Source organism: Pelecanus crispus, chromosome 3 (genome assembly GCF_030463565.1).
Source record: "Pelecanus crispus isolate bPelCri1 chromosome 3, bPelCri1.pri, whole genome shotgun sequence".
In the NCBI taxonomy this organism is placed as follows: Eukaryota; Metazoa; Chordata; class Aves; order Pelecaniformes; family Pelecanidae; genus Pelecanus; species Pelecanus crispus.
Window position 1 is genome coordinate 54,340,495 of NC_134645.1, and position 25,196 is coordinate 54,365,690.

The 25,196-nt window shown below is 37.4% G+C and overlaps 1 protein-coding gene across 10 annotated transcripts in view; it reads right to left on the reverse strand.

Moving 5' to 3' along the window:
* QKI (QKI, KH domain containing RNA binding) overlaps positions 1-25,196 on the reverse strand; it is a 164,270-nt gene that overhangs the window by 78,252 nt on the left and 60,822 nt on the right. For all 10 annotated transcript variants that reach the window (XM_075706716.1, XM_075706713.1, XM_075706710.1 and 7 more), the window contains exon 3: positions 20,652-20,768. In XM_075706716.1, coding sequence (XP_075562831.1) covers positions 20,652-20,768 — 117 coding nt within the window. The remainder of the gene's footprint in view (positions 1-20,651; positions 20,769-25,196) is intronic.

A 25,196-nucleotide genomic window follows, 5' to 3' on the forward strand; every position in this document is an offset into this window, starting at 1 on the left:
TATATATATATTTCAAATGACAAGTACCATCAACTCAGATTATGAGGGGAGATAAGGGGTCTGAATTTTCCTCACGTGGTACATAAAAGCTGTCACCAGGATGCTTAACAAATAGTATTCTTCTGGGGGACTGTTTGGAGAGCTGAAAGTCAACTCTCAGCTTCTAGATTTTTCATGTCCTAAAGCTTCTCAGTAGAAGAAATTTGAGGCTTTTCAAAGGTTACTAAGATACTGAGCTTCTGCTATTTGAACAAGTGTATGACTTAACATTTTTGTCCAACTTAAAAATGAAATTCAGGAAAAACTGTCGATGGGGTGAGTGCAGAAAATTACCGGATTTGTTCATTCCAGCTGGCATTTTTCAAATTGAAAAGAAAAAGTTAGACTGGAAAAGAGAATTTCCATTCAGTCTTAGGCTTAGCAAACTCACTCTAGGGCACAATCAGATATACTGAAATTCCCCCCAAAAGTGACTGCAATTCCTAGAAGAATAGTAAAGAACATAAAGGGAAAGCCTGCTCATACAAAAAGGGCCTAGGAAAGGCAATTGCTAAAGGAGAAAAAGTTCCTTTAGTTTTCCACATTTTAACACTGTAAATAATTTCAACACAAATTTTCCTCTCTGCAAAAAGATCTGCATGTAGAGATTATGTGACAATACAGCAGATTAATACCTATTCAACACTGAATATCACAACATTATTTTTAAATTTTGTATATAGAAATAGGAAATTTCTCCAAAACACATGAAATAGTTCCTCAAATATCTGAAACACATAATAAAGAAAATGCTCAAAAAATGTTAGCAAATTATTTTCAAGTGACCAAAGTCAATGAAATGTAATCAGAACAATTTAATTTAAGCAGAAAAATCTGATAGGCTCATTATCTTTGCTTTACAGAGAATGAAGAGTACAATATGTCCATTTGAGACTATTCATTCTGGAAGAACACAGTCCTCAACTTTATCTGAAGTGATTTTATGCTAAATACATGAACATTTAAGGAAGCCTCAACAAACTAGCTTCAGTATTAGAAAAACTATCTGTGACTGGACAGTGTGGGTTGCAACACCCACCTATAAAGTGAAATGACTATTCAATAAGCATGTCTGATCATAAGAAGCTATCTAATCACTGCAGAACCTAATCCTACATGGATGAGCTAACACAGTTATACTAATACTGTATTGCAGCACTGCTATACCATAAAATAATTCTACTAATCTAAATGCATCTCAAATTCACCTTGCACTTTCTTTTTACAGTGCAGAAGACAGAAAATTTGAAAAACAGTTAAAGAAATGGACAGAGATCATTCCACTTCAAAATGCCAGATCATAAAACACCTTATCACATTCTTATTTAATACCTATCTGTTTACTTTGTATGAAAGGGGAATTGTGTGGTTAGTAGGAACAGTTACTTTTATTGAGTTTATGAATTACCTAAAGAAAATTTAATCAATGGTCACTTGAAGATTTATTGCTAATTATATGCAGTTAAATAATTTAATGAAATTTATCACTTAATATGCCCAGAAAAAAATATTTACTTCAAAAGAAAAGCAGACTACTTCAAAATCATGCCATTTATGAGATCTCATCTAAGCAAGGCTTTCTACATTTTTCTTTCTGTAAACCATGATAAATTCACACAACTAAAACTTTTTTTTTAAAACCTGACTTTTCACTGCAGTTTACTTGCATCCTGTGAGATTACAAAGTTCTACTACCAAATAAAAGCTAGCTTTCTGCTCTTTAACAATGACACTCTGTTTAAGTTTTCAACAAAACAAGAAAATCTTCCAAGTTTTCCACACCTTGAAAAGCCTTTTTAAGGTATTGTTTTATCTGCAATGATTTTTGTTGTCGTTAGACTAGTCATTACTGCTAACCATTCAGTATGTGCAATATGCCTTCTGAGCAAACTTTATTAATTGTGCCTAATTATTGCAGGCAACAAATCTTACTTTCTACATGTGACCTCTATTCACCTAACAGATGAAACTCTTAAGTTCTAGTTGAATTACCGTGCATTGCCATATCCACCAAGATCTTCAAAAGAGTTTCTTGTACACGCTTTAAAGCTGTTACAGTAATTACTCCTTTTCACATACTGTTTTCACATTTTTGGCCAAATTAGTCTAGCATCAACCACTCAGCTTTCACTCCAGAATAAAGCTGTTCAAGCTTGCTGAACACAGACCTTCCAACCTTTGTAAGTAAAGCAACCATACCATTCCTTAATTTCTTTGGATGAATGAAATAAAAAGCACTGAAGTGTTACTGTAACAATTCTATACCATTTCTTATTGTCTACTGCTGTATTTTGTACATTTTCAATTTTATAACATTCTTCAGCATTGCTACCTGAAGCAAACAAAGATCCACACAGATTACCAAGTCTTTCTTCTACGTTAACTTCCTTGCCTTACTCCTCCTTGTTTTTTCTGTTTAGATATGAAAAAAACAGCTGCTGCTTAGTGAATCCTATCTCAGACTGAAAGGTTCCCACCCAAAATACTGCTTTCGGTTTTGTCACATACTTAAGAAATCTAAGAGGAAAATATTAACCCGATTATGAAATCTTGCAAAATCAAATTTGAGGAAATTTCTTTATAAAATAACAAAAGAAGCTCAGAAGCTGAGAAAACCAACTACATTAGAAAACATGCTTCAAATACTTGGAATAGAAAAGCTCAGGCAATAAATTTAATTTAAAAACAACCCTCTTTTTCTGACATGTAAGCAATGCAATAAAATTTCAAAAAACAATGAAATAAGGACACATGGCAACAGACACTTCACACAGAGAAATGACATGGAACAGGGCAAGGCAAGTGTCTTCCAAATTTAAAACTTCCACATTACAGTTAAGGAATTTTTTTTAACTTCTACTGTAGCCACTATGAGTAAAATGCAAGATTTAAGCGTTACAAAGAATTTAAAAAAAACCCAAAAAAACCCAAAACACACACACCAAAAACCTACCACACACCACCACACCAAAAAGACAAAACTCATTTTTCTTAACTGTCACTAGGTTCACAAAAAAAAAAAAAAACCACAAAGCTCGCCTCCAAACAGCTGAAAAAATCCTGTTAATTTTCTTCACCTCACGTCTTCCCTACCAGATAAACGAGGGCATTATCACTGTTTAATACAAGTTTTAATTGAGTACTGTCACTGGTGGGAAGAAAAGTGCGGAACCACTACTTTCCATATCAAACAAAGCAGGTAATTAACAGCTATTCTGGCACAATCCCTTATCGCCAAAATACACAACACTGTTCAGTTCTCTCAATGCCAATGCTTTGCTTCAACAAAGGAAAGCTGATGTTTCAGGGTCACATTCACTCCTTTAATACACAGGCATAAATTTACTGCTCAGTCAGACACCTATAATTAAACACAAGAAGAATATAATTCTAATATTCAGACAGGCTTGCATATGAGTGGGATATTTCCCCCTGTAAAGATGATTGCCTTTCATTTTTTGGTTTCAAGTAGCTACAGTTCACTTAGTTTTGATTACATAGCAATTAGATATGCAAATACAAGAGATCTAAAAAATGCTTTTTCAAATGTCAGATTGTAAGCAATCAAGCTTATTCTTTTCTCCTGTACACACAAGCTATTCATTAAATAGCTATTGTCTTAAAAACATTCCAACAGATTGCATTTATCAGGGTTTTTAGAAGTAAATATGGGAGTGCACATTACCCAGAACACAGCTCATCAGGGAATGAAAATGATCTTACAATTAATTTAATATATACATGATAGTGGTTAACTAAGTTGGAACTAAATACCACATTCTTTGGGCACTTTTCCCACTACTGTTATTATCAATACCTAAGCTCACTGCATCTTCAAATTAACAAAAACGCAGTAGTTTGCATATTTAATGATACCATGTTGGTAATAGATTTCACAGCTAAAAATGAAGAATTACTGAATATCGGTAATTTTTTCATTGTATATTGAAAATACATTCATATAAAGAAAGTAACTATGAAACCACGTGGTTAGTATAATTTTGGCAAGAATAGCCATTTTGACACACACCCCCCTTTTTTTTGAGGCCCCACAGATATGTTCTCTTGGAAGTGCAGACTTAGTTTCATGCACCTAGATCACATGTATGAGCTTGGTTCTTTGTGACACATTTCATGGGGCCTCTAGAAGCAGCCCACAGTTTCAGAGATGCACTGCTCACAGCTTAAAACGGCAGGAGAGGATGTTTGGCAGCAGCTCTGAAGAGCCCGGAAAAGCAGAACTACTGCAAAATTAGATGGACTAGTCTATAAAACATTGTTACCCACAGCTATGGTCTGCCATTGACAGTTTGAAAGCTTGCTCTTGCAACACTCTAAAGAAGCAAGAACAAAATGGGATGGGGGCAAGGGTTGGTTGGTTGTTTCTCTAAATGATCACAAAATCACCTCCAAGCTAACAGCAGGGGAAAAAAGATGCCTAAAAGCAAGCCTGCGTTTTCAGCGACTCAGCTGTGAGGAAATGTACACTAACAAAGGAAGCTGAAACAGTTCTTTCCTAAGGCTTAGCTTTCAAGCCAGGTAACTGAAGTAAATAAAATGCTTTCCTAGTTGATCCCATGATTGCCAACCACCCTTCAAGATGTCTCTTGCAGGAACACAGATCCTTTTTCAAGGTCAGGAGAGCAGCAAAAATTACAAGAGATGCCCGATTCAGAGGTCTGTTTAAAAACCTGGGAAAAAAAATCGGTTTAACTGAAGCCCAGCTGCAGGCCCTGAAATGTTCTGGAAACTCAGATCCAAGGAAAAGCTGGAAAGGCTTTTTACAAGAACTGACATTTATGAGCTAACAGATGAATGTGTGTGACAAATTATTTGACATTTTGAGGGTCTTCAAAATTGCTTCATTTTTTTTCCTTTAAATGTTCAACTTGATTTTATCTTTCCCTCCTCTTGCAATAAAGGAGCCTTACTTAACCAGCCAGTAAGGCAAAACTCATTGCCTGTCAGCTTGCTGTTGTTGCCCATGCAACATTTACATCCCTTCTGTTGCTTCTTCCCTAAGAGTCACTATAAACTGTTAGATCAGCAAATGTAACCTGCGTATTTGAACTCCTACCCACTACTGCCTGGCATAAAGCATGATGCTGCTGACAGGGGAACCCGAATATTCCCTCCCAGTGGTGCCCCTGCAAATGCTCGCCCACCTGCATTATAGACGCACCTGAAAAATCCTGTATCTACTACTGTGAAAGGCCAGGATCTGAAACGCATACTCAAAATGCCAGATTCTTGCCAGTTTTTGCATCTGGCAAGACCGGTGGTACAGCATTGTCTAGTCAGATTTACTATACTTAATATTCCAACTTGCAAAAACAGCCAGTTAAAAGTGGGTTTCATAGGAACAGAAGTAACAGGCCAAATATGATTCATTTGAAATGGTTACACTTTATTCCACTTGGTAGATTCTTCTACTATAAGTCATGAAACACATATTCAATTAGACTGCAAATAATAGGTCTGAAGACTGCAGTAACCAAATAGAATCAGACTTCCTTAAGAGAACTGAAACACATAATCAATAGGAAATGTGTTTCTCTCTCAGGTGTATACAGAAGACATGGTAAATTCAAAGTATCTGATTTTTCTTAGAAATGAAGAAGTGGTTGTTTTTTTTTTTTTTTTTTAAAGGAAGGTTAATCATAGACTCATAGACTCATTTATGTTGGAAAAGACCTTTAAGATCATCCAGTCCAACAATTACCCTAACATTACCAAGTCCACCACTAAACCAATTAAGGGTCGACTAGCAATTTCATGTTTCCTGGCTTGGTGGCTGGATTATTTTTCAATGAAAATAAAAACTAGGAATCATTAAGATTGGAAAGGACCTCTAAGATCATCAGTCCAACCATCAACCCAACACCACCATGTCCACTAAACCATGCCCCAGAGTGCCACGTCTACCTGTTTTTTGAACACTTCCAGGGATGGTGACTCCACCACCTCTCTGGGCAGCCTGTTCCAATGCTTGACCACCCTTTCCGTGAAGAAATTTTTCCTAATTTCCAACCTAAACCTCCCCTGGTGCAGCTTGAGCCCATTTCCTCTTGTCCTATCACTAACTACTTGGGAGAGGAGACCAACACCCACCTCACTACAACCTCCTTTCAGGTAGTTGTAGAGAGCGGTAAGGTCTCCCCTCAGCCTCCTCTTCTCCAGGCTAAACAACCCCAGTTCCCTCAGCCGCTCCTCATAAGGCCTGTGCTCCAGACCCTTCACCAGCCTTGTTGCCCTTCTCTGAACACGCTCCAGCACCTCAGTGTCTTTCTTGTAGTGAGGGGCCCAAAACTGGACACAGTATTCCAGGTGCAGCCTCACCAGTGCCGAGTACAGGGGAACAATCACCTCCCTGCTCCCGCTGGCCACACTATTCCTGAGACAAGCCAGGATGCTGTTGGCCTTCTTGGCCACCTGGGCACACTGCTGGCTCATGTTCAGCCGGCTGTCGACCAATGCCTGCGGGTCCTTTTCAGCCAGGCAGCTTTCCAGCCACTCTTCCCCAAGCCTGTAGCGTTGCATGGGGTTGTTGTGACCCAAGTGCAGGACCCGGCACTTGGCCTTGTTGAACCTCATACAGTTGGCCTTGGCCCGTCGGTCCAGCCTGTCCAGGTCACTCTGCAGGGCCATCCTACCCTCCAGCAGATCGACACTCCCACCCAGTTTGGTGTCATCTGCAAACTTACTGAGGGTGCACTCAATCCCCTCATCCAGATCATCGATAAAGATATTAAACAAGACTGGCCCCAAAACAGAGCCCTGGGGAACACTGGACTTAACTCCATTCACCACAACTCTCTGGGTTTGGCCGCCCAACCAGTTTTTTACCCAGTAAAGAGTACACCCATCCAAGCCATGAGCTGTCAGCTTCCAAAGGAGAATGCTATGGGAGACGGTGTCAAAGGCTTTGCTGAAGTCCAGGTAGATGACATCCACAGCCTTTCCTTCATCCACCAGGCAGGTCACCAAGTCACAGGAGATCAGGTTGGTCAAGCTACTACCAAATTAATTATTCCAAAAAGATGCATTTCAAACTAAACTGAACTTATCATTTAAAAGGCTGGATACTGAAAAATTCCACTAGTCAGGCAGCAGAAACTAATTCTGGCATTTGCAATACCCCTGTCTCCTCACCAAATATTGACTAATTTCCAGATTAGCTTAGCTTAGGTATTTCAAACCACATTAACAACTACAAAATTTATCACTTATTTTGGCTTGTAACACAGTTTATCTTAAGACCTTTTCTGATTAATGCTGTTACAAGCCAGTGAGAGTTAACAGACTTAAGTTCTAGGTCTTTTTATCAGTCAAAATTTAAGTGAACATTCAATTCCAGTGTTGTCAGCTTGAAACATAAATGATTGTTTCAAAGCCACCTTGAAGACTGCTCAGTCATTTGAAGCTCACTTACTAGATGGAGAGCGAATACAACATTTATTGTCAATACAAAACAACCTATACTTTTCTGTATAAAAATTCATTCCAAATCTTAAATTTCTTTCTCAACTACTAGCTTTTAGTTCTTCTAATTATGTATTACAATATGTTTTGCCAGTTCAGAAAGCTAGTTAAAACAAAATACCCCCCAAGATCTCCAGCAATGTAAAAATTAAATCCCCATGAATACATATGGCTGTAAATATGTGGGGCATTTGAAATCAGTAGTACTGCATCTTAAGTGGCTCCCATGTAATTCCATCCAGTGGATCAATTAAATCAGTCAGGTACCTCAGGTGGGTTCAGACAGTTGGCTAAATGTGGTTTGGCACTCCAATCCTTTAGCAACACCTGATTGCCAGGGAAGTATTAATCGTTTCTGTATGGCTGCAGAACAAAACATTCCAGATAACCATTTATAAAAATACTCCAAACTGTACACAAGCAGTGACAGGGTTGGTATTAATGTGCTAGGGGTCCCATCTTTCAAAAAACTGCTTCTTTCTTATTCAAGACAGACATGCAATTGCTAAAGTGAACAGCAGCTTTCCCACAGAATGGACCAGGTGCTGTCAGCCCTTCTTTCCTTACACTTCCAAGTACCACCACAGCAGAAACACGAAGGACCAATAAATTCAGGTACATGATCACACTTACTAAGAAAAAAAAGAAAGAAAAAGTTTATCTAGGCCCAGATGTCAGGATCTGTCATCCAGATTTTAAAGATCCTACGGATAGAAAAGGAACCAGCATTGTGACATGGAGGAAGGTGGGAGCCAGAAGAGAAAAAAATACTGAGAACGAAGAGACCACGTCCACGCTGCAGACAGGATTTTGGGAACTGTTCTTAGAGCTCCAGACTGCAGAGACGATACACATACAACATTCAGACTATATGAAGAGAAGACAGGAGAATAGAAAGACCAGTTTTCAGCTTTTCATTCCTAACACTGGGGTCTGATTTTGGTGGCTATTTAACTAGAAGAAGTTTTCTTAAGAGAAATTGCTATCAACAGCATTAAAAAAAACCCATCCAACAAAGAAAACCACCACAATACCAACACTCAAAGAAAGTAATTTCATAAAAAACTCCAAATAATTAAATAACCCCACACCAGAACATCCAATTCCTTTTGCCTCTATGAAGTGTTATCCTCACTGGAAACAGTCATACCAACCTTGTGCCACGACACATGGCCAGAACAGTAGGGAAAGATTGGGAAAAAGTAACACCTGCACCAGACTTACTAACCACAGAAAAAGTTATTATCGTAATTTACATAATAAGTATTATATCCAAACATTTAGGTTATATGCACTCACTGGCCACATGCCAGATCAAGGCATTCAATTAACAGGCTGTTCTTTGCTTTTGAAGAGAAGTTTCTTCCATTTGTGCATGGAAAAACACCACTAGCATACTTGCAAAATTATGCATAAAAGCCATGACAGCTTGGTTCATAACTACATTGCCATTTTACTTCTGTCAGGAATCAAAAGGGATTTTAAGAATTCTAGTTGAGATACCAATTAATCCTAACCTTTAATTTTCACTCATTCCTCGTGTCAAATCTACAAATTACCTACAAAAACCTCTAGCCAATTCCGAGGAAAACATCGGTATCTACTCTCCACAACTCTTCACACTCCACATCTCTTCAAAAGCTACTATGTTCAGAGTTCCTGTTCCAGTGACCTTGAGGCAAGTCAATAGCGCAAATTCACCAATCACCCTGACTCTTAAGAAGTATTTTTTTATAATATTTTTGCTGTTGGATTTTTTTCTTCCCTTTCAGATGGCCTTCTGCATGTTAAATGATCTTAATTAGTTACTAGCATGAGAAGTCTGTCATGGATTTTCTTGCGCCTCACGTTATCTTCCTTGCTTGAATTATTCACGTCCCTCACTTGCAACACTATTTTAACTCCAGTGTTAAACACTACCTTCATGCAAATATGTAAAATGTTGCTAGAAACCAAATCTCAGTTTAGTGCACTTCCACGGCATCTCATCGTATTTGCAGAGGATAAATGAAGCACCATGGAAATTAACCCTCCTTTTATTATAATGAATTATAAAGCACATTACTATTCAGAAGGAGGTCAGCAAGGACCAAGATGGAAAAAGACAGCTAGAGAAGATGTCCCAGCGAACTATGAGAAACTGTATGTCAAAGCAAGGAAAATTAATATAACTTATGAAACAAGGTAGAAGTTCATGAAAGAGGACCAAAAAAAAAAAAAAAAAACCAAACCACCTGACCTAGTTCAAAACAAAAGGAGCAGAAACATGAAGAGAGATTCATGATCCTACAAAGACTCAAGAAGAAAAAAATCTCCCATAGCTCTTGCTATGAAAATGTAACTGCTCTGTAAATTATTCGGGATTGTTCTCTACACTACTGTGCATATGTTCATTCCCCAGAAATATTAGTTCTTCACACATGAAAACATGCTGGTGCTTCCCAGCAACTCTGTGGCAAATTCATGACATTTTTATACCAACTAGACACCTCCTCCCTGTACTGATTCCACCCATTCTCACCAAGTTTTCTACATAATTCTATAACATCTTCTAATAAAACCAACCAAGAATTTGACATTCCCATTGTTTTCCTAGAGCCGGAGTCTTCCTGTTACTTCAGCTGCCAGTTATTGTATTGTCAGGCACATGCGAGCTATTGCCTGAATGAAGTCACTGTTTTCCAAGATTTTATTTTCAACACCCAAAACCATCCTAAAGTTTTCTTCATTTCAGGCTATTAAGGTTAGAGGACACGATTTTGGTTGTCTTGTAGGAATATATTCATTTACATTCAAGAATTACTCACATGAACAAATTTGTCAAGCAAGCATGAATACCGTGTGTTGTGCGTGTTCTGTAGCGAGTTTGTGCCACTTAACAATCAAATTAGATAATTTACACAGAATGTCGGATTCTATTAAGTTAAACAGTCTCCAGGCAAGTTCAGTACTGGCCATTGCCAAGTTAGGTGTTCTACTACTGTAAGAGTAACAAGTTTTCTTTAACAGAAAAACAGATTTGTGTACTTGGCCTTAACAAATATTTGAATAAGTTTTCATCCTTTCATGCAGGTAACTCAACACACACTTAGAACTGAGTTGTTATGAGTTTTAAACACCTTTTTTTAAAGATATATTCACAGTATGCATGCATTTCAGTGAGTCCTACATTTATCAAAACATTCCCCATTTACTGCCCAAAAAGATGTGAAAAATGTGAATAATTAGCAGACGGAAGCTGCTAATTATTCTCAGAAAAGACTAATAAAAATGTGCAACTGTCTGTCAGTAAATCCCTCTCTATATATGAAAAGTATAAAGACCAACAATAAAATCTTGCAACTGTAGCTGGATAAACTGTAAAGTAAGGATACAGTCCCACTGCATACCCATTAACATCGGCACAGCTACCTGAATTTCATTCATATCCTTAATACACTGTACTGTAGGCCATACCTAGCAAAAGGGCAGCCTGTGATTGTAACATCTGTTTTAATCCAAGTCTAGGGAAGACAAAGGCTAACACAGAGCCAGCAGATCTGAGAAAAGTGGAAAACTGTCACCATCTAAAAACAAATTTAAATGGTGAATCACTGAGACATCTTAGAATTATAGTTTGTGATTGTTATCATACAGCTGACTTTTCCAAGTTGAAAAGGAATCCAGTTATCTTGCTGCAATGGAACACTACAGATTACTTGTCTCTATCTGGAAAACAATAAAGTAGCAGAAAGTCAAATACCTCTATCATGTTAATGTTCAGTCAGTAATTTAAGTATTTAGTTTCAGCAATAGTACTACCTTATTTTCTGCTTACTCTTTTGCTCCATGCAGAAGAACATTCCTATCAGTCTCAATAAAATTGCTAAATCTGACCCTAAGGAGCCATATCCAGTATGGTAAACCTGTATTCTGCCTGCTGGCAGCCCCCCAAAAAATATGGAGAACCAAGAACTGATACCTACTTGGAAAACACACAGGCATGCTGCTGCTTTCCTCCCTGAAACAACGGGTTCTGCCTCCATTCCCCCATTTAAGTAGACTCAACCTTCATGCAGGACAGGGAAAGTCCCATCAGCCTCAAAGTAAGTACAGTCATTCCAACACAGAAATCCAAGCATGGTTTCATGATACTCAGCAAACACACTCAAAACGCAACCCTGAACACAAATTATTTCTGGTAAGCAAGCTTATAATATCACATTAATTCTTAAGAAAGTTCAAAAAAAGCCAGCCATATGCCAAACACAAAACCATCCAGTGAAGGGCAGCCCAGTAGGTTAAGGTTATAGCCTAGAAAAATCTAGAATCCAGAAAGAGTTTAGTGGTGCTGATAAATGAGAATAGTGGTAAAGTCTGCAAAACCACTAGCTGTCCTTCACAGCACATCACGAAGATAGGAGAATATCACTGAATCTATCATTTGTGGAATCTCACAAGAATCAACTCCCTTGGTTTAGTGTTATTAGATACTGCTCAACACTATTACCCCTGCAAGAGAAGATTAAAGTTTTAAGAAATCATATCACTGTACCTAAGTATGTCCATACTCTGCTAAAAGTCTCACCTAGTTCAGTAACTTCTCTCTCATCTTTTTCTGCTGAGTAAGTGGGGAAAAACTTTTAGGTTACAGTAGGATTTGCATTATTTAAACCACTCACTTCTTTCACTACTTTGCTAGACAAAGTAAAATGTAGATAGATGTTTACAGTCAATTTTGTCAATACCTCAAAACAAAACAGTATGAATTGTCCACTAAGCCTTTCAAAACTTTTATTCAAATGCCAGGTACAAGCAGCTGTGAGCTGTACCCTATTCAACTTTTTATAACACAATTAACACTCACTCTGTGCTTCCCACCTAAGAAAAGCTTAGGAGTAATTTTGCAGAAAGACAGTTTCTACCATGGTACAGATTAAGATGAGTCAATTACCATTCAATAGACATAGAATTTTAATTTATAAAATAGAGACTTGTTTACACACAGATGTTCAGGCAATGATTCAAGACTCCCTTGACATATACTTTTTCCACTACACTTTGTGCTACTTTTCTCCAATTTCAAGACAATCTAGATTCTCTTGCCTCTTGATCATAAGGTTTTTTGCTTACAGGGAAACTGACAGAAAAACAAATAAAAGGAAAGTAAAGTATAATACAAGTTGGTTTCTACTAACGTGGCTACAGCTTCCAGTGTCTTTAACAAAATACTTCTTTAATAACATTGTCAGTTATTTCCATATCTAATTAGCTCAATAACCAGTTAACTATTTACCAATTTAACTGCTCTCAAAACAATATGACATATAATCAAGTTTGGATATCAACGTTAATCATAGTCAAAGGCTTCAGCTACTTTTCACATTACATAGGAAAACACGTGTCTTTATAGTATTAAAATCTGCTCAAAGCTGCAACTTTGTATTTAGCACATGCAGAAATATATCCAATATATACTGGATATATTCAGTATGTAGCCAATAAAAAAGCAAAGGTATGTATGAAGTAAACCTATCTAAAAGATGCACTGCATCAGATATAAATCAGTAATATTTTCTGAAAGACTAATATTGCTTTGTAATAATTCTTAAGGCCCTTAGGCACCTAAACATTTCTGTCCTTCAAGATAAAATCACTCTGCTCTTGAAAGTAAGTGTTCCTCAGACTGCTACATAAGAAGACTTTTGCAATAAATTACTTCAAATAAGAATGTTTGTCAAATCTTATATAAAACTTAAGGAAAACATACTCCTCTTGTAAAATTCACATTCCCATACATAACTAAGCTAATTGTGCCTACACTGTATTCTTAGCGGCTGTCAATATGAATTGAACAGTTTTTACTTAAAGAAAATATGTATGCAGGGAAGATTTCAAAGATTATACTCTAGAAACTCTGGAATACAAAACCCATAAACAGGCTTAAAAGGAGTCAGCCTGCAGTCAAGGGTAATTCAAGAAATAACGTCTGTTACCTTCAACACTGCTGCCTTTTGAATTTCCTGAAGTGTAGTTTCTATTAGTCAGCCTTTAGCATTTAATTATGTAATTAAATCAGTAACTTGCTACGAGGATTTTTTTTTCCTGTGATGACTTTATTTTTTTCTTTTTTATAATATTACCTAATAGTATAAACTCTTATCTCTTTAGACGGTCACCACTACCAGGGATATAACTCAAGAGACTTCTGTTTTGTGGGTGAAAAGGGAAAAAGGCGATGCTTCAGCAATTCTTTAATTAAAAAAATAATAATAAAATCCAGCTTTACAACTCCTCCTGCATTCAAAATAAGTGGTTACAAACGCAATAAAGGTTTTAAAATTGGAATAGAAAAGCCTGTTTTCTGAAGTACTCACTACTGAAAAAAAAATACTAGCTTACAAGCAACCAAAATTATTTTCATTATATCTTATGTTTTACAATGAACCTCTAGAAAGGCAAAGCAGTATCGACCACCAAGTATATTCTTAAACAGGCTTGGATTCTAAGCTAGAGGATTATTCTTCATCACACAGCTACATACAAATTCTCATACAGCTTAGTATGGTACATTCTTCACTGTGTATTGAAATGGCAGTTGTGATATGTTGAACATGTAAGTTCAGTAGTACCTTTATATGAATACAACTTTTTTGTTTAAAGTTAGTTTAAGAATAAATGGCCAATTACTACAGTGGTCAAAAATTAAGTATGAAGAAAGCCTCCCAAGTTTGATGAATCAGTTTGAGGAATGGATACATATGAAAAAGTATGTTTAGATGAAATGCCACTGTAGAAGGTGCTAGACGCTGAAGTTAATTGTTCCCAGGGTAACATCTTAAATACTGCATTCTGAATGCCTTAAGTAATTTTCTATTAAAAGTGTAGTATAAAATGCAGTAGATTCAGGAACATGCTGTATAGGTAGTATCTCAATCTTAGCTGAGCAGCCTGCTCATACAATGACTTTTAATGTGTAGTCACAGAAGTTGATAGCAATTACAAGTCAATGTAACCATGGCAGTCTCTTACATAGACAAGTTGTGGCTTTCATGTGCAACAATAATTAGCAAAGACAGCCCATGATATCCAACACACTGAACTGCCACTCCACACTGCCTCAGCCAGCAAGTTTCCAGTGAGTAGAAGTCAATTAATTTTAACAAATAGTACCCTTAATGATAGATACTGACACGGGATTCTGATAGTTACAGTTCTAAATGTAAAAGTAAGCATCTGACCTCCAGAAACCCCACTGGCATTGTCAGAAAGGGATTTTTTTTTTTTTTTAAAAATAAAAGGACAGTCATTCTAGCCACATATTATGTATATGGATTTGCTTTTCCCTTTCACACGCCAATGTCCCCAATCACTTAAAGATTTCTTTTCCTGTTATTCCTAACAGTATTGACAAATACTCAAAAAACCCACCTTTGCAACTAGTTACAGAATTTCTTTTAAGTTGCCATTCCAAACCATGGCCGTGATTTGTCAACACAGATATATGAAATTGTCAAACAGCAGCAGCACACTTGTGTGTAGAGGCAGCTTTTAGAGGCAACAGGCCTGAGCCACACAATTTATTCCCAAAGACAAGAATAATGACGGTTGGTCAACCTTTCATTCTGAAACACAGAATAACTTTACCATTTGCTACCATATGCTAAATATATTCCATTTCAACATATGTGTCAGCACCATAGCTTTATTATTTGTTGACACATAATACCTTTCACACAATGTAAAAGTTGAGCATCATATAATTAGGGTGTCAGTAATAGGGCTTGTTTAACAAGATACACTACAAAGTACATACTATTTAATGTCAGTAACTTCACTTTATAAGCTGAACTGGATGTTTGTTAAGACTTTCCATTGGAAATCAAAGTGTATCTGATGGTATTTCAGAGACTAAAAGTTATTAAAATATTACAAATATGCAATACTTCAATTCTATACAGCATGTAAATGTAGTAAAATATCCTGATCACCAGACAGTTAAACTTTTCCACTCTAATCTTTTGGTCAAGCTTTGTGTAGGTACCAAGGATAATTTTTTAATTTCTTTTTAGCATTAGTATAAAAAAACAGAACAAAACAGGAGAGTCCAAAGAAATGGAATTATCTATTTACTGTGACAACTCTGCACCAGCCAAAGGTCAAGACTGGTACTAACAGAGAGCTTGTCTTTCATGAAACCTTACGTAACTTCTGCTTGCAAGGTGAACAGTGATGTAGGAACAAATAAGCTCTAGGTCAGGAACCACAAATCAGTTCAAACAATCTAATATGGAGCAAAGTGCAACAGATTTGCAGCTGTTGCAGTGGGTGAAGGCACTGAATTCTTCAAATTTAGAATTGCACAGATGCCTGTCTTTCTCTTTGAAATAACCAAGTGCAAGAAAAAAAAATCATAATGAGATCCTTCCTCATGAAGTAAAAACAAATGATGCCCTCTCCTCACACACTATTCTAGGAGATTCTTGACTAAAAGTAGGAAGAAATGGGAAAAAACAATGTAGTTGACCAAGACTGCCACAAGCCAGCAGCCTGATGTCTTAAGGCTGCATACCCCTTTAAGTGAGATAATGGCAGCCAACCTATTCAAGAGCACAGAGCTGACTCCCTGTGGGTGTGTCAATGTTGTCTGTTTTAGTGAATTCATATAAGACAAGGGAGACGACAAAAAGCAATGTTTTGCTTATCCATCATTGGACAGTCTTCCCTTTTATTAAACAGTATTCTTTGATTGGTGTGAAAATTGCTAGGTTTCCTCATTACCTAATGAGAGGTGCATTCAGACTAAGCAAAATATGCCTTGGTCTTAATAAAGTTACACGTTCATTAGCTTTTGATGAATGCCTGCAACCCCACTCCCCTCCCCAATAATCTCCTTCAAGTACCTCCAGGCTCTAATCACAATATTCACAGTAATTAAGGTTTTGATTTTAAATTTGTCTAAAGCTGCCTAGAGAGATGTTCTGATTACCAGCTGAGCCTCAGATACAAATGATTTGAGGATTTCCCTTGCTTTCTGGGGGGAATCTGTCAGCAAGTTTCAAGATTTGATGCTAGTTCAAGTGATTTGGCTATGTGACAAAGATTTCTAATTCATTATTTCTGTTCATAGGCTCCCACAAGAGTAAAATTTTCCTACAGAGCCAATCTGGATGGTTTATTTTCTAGCATGTCAGTCTTTGTATTTTCTCTTGGATTCTGCAACCACTAGCAAGGTAGGAAGAGAAAAGTAGATGGACAGTTTACTCTAGGAGATGGTGTTTAGTACCATGTAGCTCTCACATTACAGATTGACACTGGTTTAGTAATTAAATCCTTCCCACATCCAATAAGGTTTGTTTTATAACTAGCACTGGGCAATCAGGCTTGCAGATATGAAATATACTCACAAAATATACATACAAATTAACCTGCATTTCTTATCTCCTCCAAATTTCAAAGCAATTCTGTCAAAAACTGGAAAAATCTTGAATACTCACTTTTCTAAATAACATTGACCCTAGATGAAAGGAGAGGGTTTTAAAAAACAATTAGCGTAACCTAACCTTCCATGAGAAAATACTATTACTTCTGTATTTTACACTTTGAAGTGCATTAGCATTTTCATAGAATCATAGAATTGTCTAGGTTGGAAAAGACCTTTAAGATCATCCAGTCCAACCATTAACCTACACTACCAAGTCCACTCTAAACCAATCAAGGGTAGACTACACTAAACCATGTCCCGAAGTGCCACATCTACCCATTTTTTGAACACTTCCAGGGATGGGGACTCCACCACCTCTCTGGGCAGCCTGTTCCAATTCTTGACCACCCTTTCCGTAAAGAAATTTTTCCTAATTTCCAACCTAAACCTCCCCTGGTGCAGCTTGAGCCCATTTCCTCTTGTCCTATCACTAACTACATGGGAGAAGAGACCAACACCCACCTCACTACAACCTCCCTTCAGGTAGTTGTAGAGAGCAAGAAGGTCTCCCCTCAGCCTCCTCTTCTCCAGGCTAAACAACCCCAGTTCCCTCAGCCGCTCCTCATAAGGCCTGTGCTCCAGACCCTTCACCAGCCTTGTTGCCCTTCTCTGAACACGCTCCAGCACCTCCATGTCTTTCTTGTAGTGAGGGGCCCAAAACTGGACACATTATTCCAGGTGTGGCCTCACCAGCGCCGAGTACAGGGGAAATTTTGAATTTTGAAGTAGAACCTGCAAAGAGAGAAGCCCCTTGAGAAAATAAAAGAGAATGTGGCTATCATTAAAAGGCACTGACTGCCAAGGAAGTTGGTCATCTTGCACTGCAAGACTAAGGAGTTCATCTGTAAGTAGAATTCACCAGGAAAAGAGGCAAGAGCCAATAGCAAGAAGCGTACTTACTCCCCAAACTGATAAATGTCACTTGTTCTTACTTTAGTCTGTGTGATCATCATGTCTTGGATACAGCTTCCAAATCTTTATGTTTAGTAGAAACATCTTATTGGGATGCATCACAAACTGCATCATAATCAATGATTATGAAATTCTTCCCACTGCAGCAACAATGGTATAGCAACAAAAAGTCCAGTCTGAAAAAGATAAACTACTGACTAATACCAATCACCTCAGGAGAGCAAAAGAGCTATAGAAAGATTAGGAATGGATGGCATGAAAATAGGTTTTATCAAGAAAATTATTTGGTACTCAGCACTGGTTTACAGCCAATATTATACTATTTGGTATTCAAATATATTATACTATTATATCATTCAAATACATTAAACTATTTAATATTCAACACCAACTGCAGTATTATCTCATGAAATCATCAATGATCAAGTACTCTGTGCTCCAGAAATATCAGACAACAGACAACTTAGAAGAGGTAATGGGCATTAAAGCACTGCCTGGATCAGTTTGTGGCTTTTAATGTGTACAAGGTTCTAGCTGATCTGCCATGCAGAACTTGTCCTCGTTGAAGACAGCTTTCCTTTTCTTACTAAACTTCAAAAAAACCAGGTGACGACTTCTCAGGTGGTCTCAACTCCTCTAAGCTTTTTCTCAAAGACAAAACTTCAGTAACTCACACTGCCTATTCTCCTTTGAACAGTTACCAAAAAGTGGGGAGAGTGGGGGAAATCAGGCCAAAGGTAACGACTTCCCCAGACAGTAAACCTGCCCAAGCTATCTAGAGAGATGACTCCCCACAGGAGAGGACAGGTTTGGTGGTGGGAGGTCGCAGGCACTAAACATAACAGCCATCTGGACGTGGTCCTAGGCAACCTGTTCTAGGTGACCCTGCTTGAGGAGGGGTGTTAGAGAAGAGAACCTCCAGAGGTCCTTTCCAACCTCCACCATTCTGTGATTCTGTAACAGACTTTTCACAAACTCGAAGACTTGCATGAATGTTGAATGAATAGGTCAGAACACATGGTGGTGACCAAAACATTGCAGAGAATGTGCTTATCCTTTACTTTGTTACACATGTGATCAGAAGTCTTAACATGTAATTAATCTACCAGCCAAAAAGTGGTAGCTTTCAAGAATAGATCAAAGTCTTCTCTTACAGTATCCTGCCCCAGGATATCTTTTTTTTTTCTAAAACAACAATACAATAGAATTTGTAAAAACTCTGACCACTACTAATAGTCACAAACAAAATAGTGACAAATAGTCAACAAAATAGTGACAAATAGTCACAAACAAAAAAATTAATGTAATTAAGATTGTTCGCATATTGGCAACCATACACTTTGCTTCAAAATATAGCATCTACACCCACACAACTTGGTATGTTGGATGAAGCATGCTAAAATTTTAATAGTAAGAAATTTTAATGTCTCCTACCACCCCCCAGTTATAGGAAATCTGTATTTCAAAATCCTGTACAAAAATATCAACTCTACAAGTTTTATTCACCCATTTAGTTTAAAACCCCGTAACAGTAAGACTTGTGTATATGTTAAATGTCCCCTCAGTCAAGAGGTAGAAGGGATTCAGGACAAACTGTAATGTTTTAAAAAAAGAAACATTCATAAATCAAGCAGTTAAGACAATATTACCCTCTTAGTTTTACACAACCATGACAACCAAAAACTCCTACACAACAAAAAACTCTCATAGGTTACAATAGATCTTTGCTCAAAAGCTGGCAATCTAAACATCCAAAATAGCTATAGCTAGAATAAGAGAAAGGGTGGTGACCGTATTACAGCAGATTATGAAAACAAGAGGCATCAAATGAAGCTTGAAAGCGACACAGTCATAACCTCTGGGAAGTCTGAGATTTTTAACTGGGTAGACTTTGGTCTAGTGGTAGCTTTCTATTTTAATTGTTATGTGCTACATATGTATCAATGGAATGTATTATGTGGCTGATCGGATAAGGAAAAGAGGGGGTTTTCTAAAGAAAGAACCAAAAGAAATAATACTTATGGGAACACCAAGGAAAAGAGTATTGTTAAGCACATATTTCAAAACTGCAGTGGAGATGCTGGTACAACTTCAGTAGTAGTAAGCCAAGGTGGAAGGAAATAGATAGAAAATAAACCTGCAAAAATAAGTTACTTCCAGGAGTTACCACCAGAGCAACTTGACATTCAGGATGGCTCTATCCTGAAAAGTGTAGTTTCCATATTTATATGGGCAGAGCATGTATATTACAGGACAAGGCCCTAATTACATTGCAACTCCACCTGAACACAAAACAAATCCAGCAACACAGTCCTTCTTGGTTCACTCGGACAGAATTCACTGCCAGAAATACACTAAACATTTTTTTCCAGTCCACACTACCTGCACAAATCACTACTTCAGTATTTCAGTACAGGAAAGTTATTAAGCACACCTTTATGGTTAACAGCTCTTCCTTACAAAAATACATTTAACTTCAATTTTTACCTTTACCTTGTGAAACATGACACAATTAGAAGTTAGTTATTATTGAAGAATACTTCATAATTGCTAGTGAGACTCCCAATTGCACCATTATGGAGCATGCACATTTAACTTCTTTAGAGTAGGTTGTGTTATTTACCAAGTCTGTAAAAAACACTGGCTACTGAAAAAGCATATAGTAAGAACACAGCAAGTAAGAGAGACAAGAGCTTACCCTCTGTTAGGAAATAAAACTATGCATCTGAAACCACACTACCTTTCAAGAGCTTACCTTCTTTTTGTCCCTCATTGAGCCCTTCCCTCGGACCATTATCTTGCATCCTGTTTCTGCCTCAAGCTGTTTAGCTGTTAGTCCTCTGGGCCCAAGGATTCTTCCAACAAAGTTAAACTGGGGGGGGAAAAAAAAAAAAGATTATTTCTATAAAAGCAAGTAAACAAAATTAATTTAAAATTTAACAAGAGGTATTTCTGTCTCTGAAATATCATTAAGTGTTTATTGGTTTAGAACATTACACTGAATACCCGAGGTTAAAGAATGAGGTAAGTAATATTTTCATACATTAGATACCTATGTGACCCCTACTTTGGGGGATACAGGTTTCAGGTGAAAATAGGTTTTTTACGCTTAACATCTGGTAGTCTAGGGCAGTGGTAATCCTAATTTCCTCCTCATTAAGTCATATAAGCTCTCACAGAACCTACAAACCACCCTCCCCCACCACTAACATGACCAGATACGCTCATTAGTAGGCCAACGATGTGCATCGCATCACATCACAGAAGCACACAGGTTCTGGATGCATGACCAGACATGCACACAACTTCCATGTGATGGGACTGATCAGGTGCCAGGTGTAGGTCCAGTCCCATGATGGCACAGGGCCTTCAGGAAAGGCCCCTAGGCCCACTATCATTTGCTCACTGCCTACAGCTAAGGAGCCCGCAAAAACCATTCTTTTTCACCCTTCCGTGCTGTTCCGGTGGGCTCGATATGCACAGCACACTGCTAGCTGGCCACCCACATCTACAGAAACTCTTCTTTATCTACCCGTACCATAGCATTTCATTTAGAGAAAAGCCTGAGGTGTGCTACCTATTCACTTTAGGTTTCATGTGCAACATTTCTGGAAAACATTGTATTTGCCATATATGATGTAATGTGTGAGTGTATATACATATATGTATATATGTATACATACAGACACAGGACAAAAGCACATGCCATTTTTTGTAACTTGTATCCTTTACTCAGTTGTGCATACAAATAGAGCAAGTTTTTCATGTTTAGCTGGCTAACTTCAGTATCAGCAGACAACCCCCTGCCTAGGCTTAACACAGTAATACCGCCCTTTAGCCATACATAACATTATTTCCTAGTTATTTTCCAGGGTTTTTTCCCTTTCATTATTTTCAATCACACATTCTGGAAATTACGACATAAATAAAAAAAGCACTAAGTGAAGGTAGCATTAAGAACATATAGCGGTACTCTGTGACAATTGCAGCGCAAAGATGAAACACCAGGCTCAAAGGATACATAAACCTAGAAATTTCAGACTGAAGACTAAATTCAAAGAAGATATTAAGAAAACAGAAACTCTGCAGTAAGGACAGAAGGCTGGATATTTTAGATCCTGGTAAACAAAGCTATTCAATGGAATTATGAAGAAGTTGTTGGCTTTCATTTCCTAAGCTAATTAAGATTGGTTTTTAGTACTACAAAGTACTAAAACTGCAAAGACCAGAAATGATTTAGGAGTGAGCAGAAATTATGAACACAAACAAATTAAAGTTCTTCAACAAAAATAATTGTGTTTCACAACAGCTAAACTGTTCATAGGGAAGATACACTCCTAAAATTATTTCGTATTCCAAGGCCAAAAACCAAAGACATATTATGAAGCCTCAATCAACTGTCAGGGGAAAAAAAATAAAAATTAAAGGCACTTGTGAACACATACACAAACTGTGAATCACGGGAAATTAAGGAATATTCACTAAGACTGGATAAAGCAATGAACCAGCTACAAGTGATAAAGTTTAGCCTTGAAGTATTATCAAAATTCTGCATTTGTTACACATTGCATGCTTAACACCAAAATCATACCACTATCTTGCATGAACAGCATCTTACTTGCCTTTCTCCACAACCACACCTCCTACACACTAAATCTTTAGCTATCTATCCCATTCCACTGGTAAAGCTAAAATAATGTTGTAAACCTGACTTTAAACCATTCTTCTAACCAACACACAACATGACTATCATTACATTGTCTATCTCCCAAGAAAAACAGCAGCCTCTACTATTTTGTTAACTTGGATCATGATTAAAAGAATAATCAATTTCTAAGATAACTTGGATAAAAAAAATTAAATAGAACCATTTATGATACTAAGAAAAAAAGCAGGAATTTGTATTACTCTCAAGCTTGCAACTTTATTCTCAATAGTCATCTGAAAACTATTCAGAATTGTGGCTTCTAGTTGAGAAATTGCTGACTTAAACTGCAACACATTCTGTTAAATATTAAGCCAGTTTCTTTTCCAGCTACTCCCAGAATATTCTCCTTATAAACAGCCTTCATAAATTGCTCCAAGGTAGCTCAACCCCTTGTCTTTTCTTTCCAAACTGTATGCATTAGCACCTTGAACCTTTCTGAATAGGTATTCTTTCTAAAATTCTGACCATTTTTGTTACCTCTCTTGGGCCCTCCAATTTATTAGTTTCTTGAATCGGGATGCCTGGACAAGGCAATACTCCAACTGAGACCTCAACAAGGTTAAGTTACTCAGAACAACTGTATCTTACAAACCGCATTCCTATTAACACATCCCGGCTTCTTCTTTCCCTCCCCAAAAAATTCAGTTCTTATGTTTGGTTCAACATTCATTGACCCCAGATACTCTTCTCCATCACCTCTGCCTTGCCAGTTTTCCATTCATATGCAACTGTTATGCCCTCCTACAACACACTGTTCTACATTTGTGTAATGAATTCCACATTGTTGACTTCAGGCACACTAATATCAAGAGTTTTGAATTTTAATTCTATCTTTAAAAACATTTGATATGACTTAATTGTTTTCCAAGCATACTTTCTATCCCACCAACCAAGTTATTCTTGAATGTGTTAACAGATCCAAGCTGAAGGAGAACTCTGCAGGACCCCACCTGAGGTGCAGTCTTAATTGAGTCATTAGTAATCAATTATCATAGTTTAAGCCAATTATTGCTTTAACAAATTATTCCCACGCTTTTGTACTGAGGTATCACTGTCAGTATTCAGTTCCTCAGGCTACCATCTCAAAGTCCTAGCTGAGAACTCCACAGGAATAAACAATTCTGACTCTCTTGTGAAAGGACTAGGTAGAGAGAGTAGTGACCACCAGACCACAACTCAGGAACACAGTGTAGATGAAGCCTTCTAGTTGGACAGTCTCAAAAGTTTTATCAGAATCCAGTTGTATTGGCAGCTACTGCTTCTCTTACCTGCCAGGCCAGCTAGATTATCAAACAGAATTATTGGAACCAGATACATCTGAGAAATTCAAAATACCATTTTTATCACATTTAACTCAAAATCTCTCATGCTCTTTGACCCACATTCTCATGCAATCACATTCCTCTTCATCACCTTGTGTTTCCCTACAAATAACACACCTGGATTCAGGAATACTGTGTGTTCTAACATTTGTATGGAGCCAAAGCTAGGAATATTTCCCTGTAATTTCTTACAGTTTTTCTCACTCTGCACTTGTCTAATGCTCTAGGATTCACCTTACCCCGAGTGAATTTCTAGAAAATAAACAGCAGTGGTTCACAAATCAGTTTGACCAATTTAAGACTGCATTACTTTGAATGTATCCAACTTCACACGTCGGAATTAGAGAATATGTTAAAAATTACACAGAAGTGGCCCATGCTGAGATTAACTACTTCTACATCAACAATACAGAAAAAGCAATAAAATACTTCATTTTCCTTCATCAAGTTAGTCTCTCCTTCCCCAACAATTAATGTAGCTCTATACTCAATGTATTTTTATACATCTAACATTTTCACTCGCAGTATTTCACAATTATTTTTCTGGTTTTTTTAGAAGAGCTGAACTAAGTTTTATTTCTGTGTTCTCAAATCTTCCTATACAAATTCAAAATTACAACTTGAGAAACAACCTCCAGAAGAACGTGTTTGTGACATGCATAAACACAAAAGCATCCTATGCACCACCTAGAATCCTTTACATGTTAGGAACAATGGAGGGAACCAGGAAGTATACGACACTAACAGTATTCATAAAAAGCCAAGAATTAGAATATCTAGCAGAGCTCAGGTGTTGAAGCTTTTTTTGCTTAAGTTCCTCTCAGTTACACCACGTTGCTCTCCCTCTCTGCCTGTTTCTCTGCACTGTCACTCCCACTCCCTTAGTTTGCTAACCTTACAAGCTTGAAGTTTCCAGCATGTACAAAATAGACACCAGCAAGATCCTGTAGTAAGACATTTGTTGCCTTGCTTTGAGAAGATCCCCAAAATACACACTCTTAAGAAAAAAGACAGACAGCACATGTTGGGAGACTCCGTACATGCTGATCTTTGTTACTGAAGGTGTTTAAGCAAAACACAAACAAATTCGGAAAAAGGTTGCTCTAAATCCTAATGTTTGCACCTACTCTGAGATACTAATGATTACTCTGCAGCAACTGATGCTCCGAAGAGCTGACAAAATTTCTACCTGGTATCCTACCTACCAAGTCCACTGCATCAGAAATCCCCTGATAAAACCAGCTTGTATTCCCTATGCATAGAACAGCTA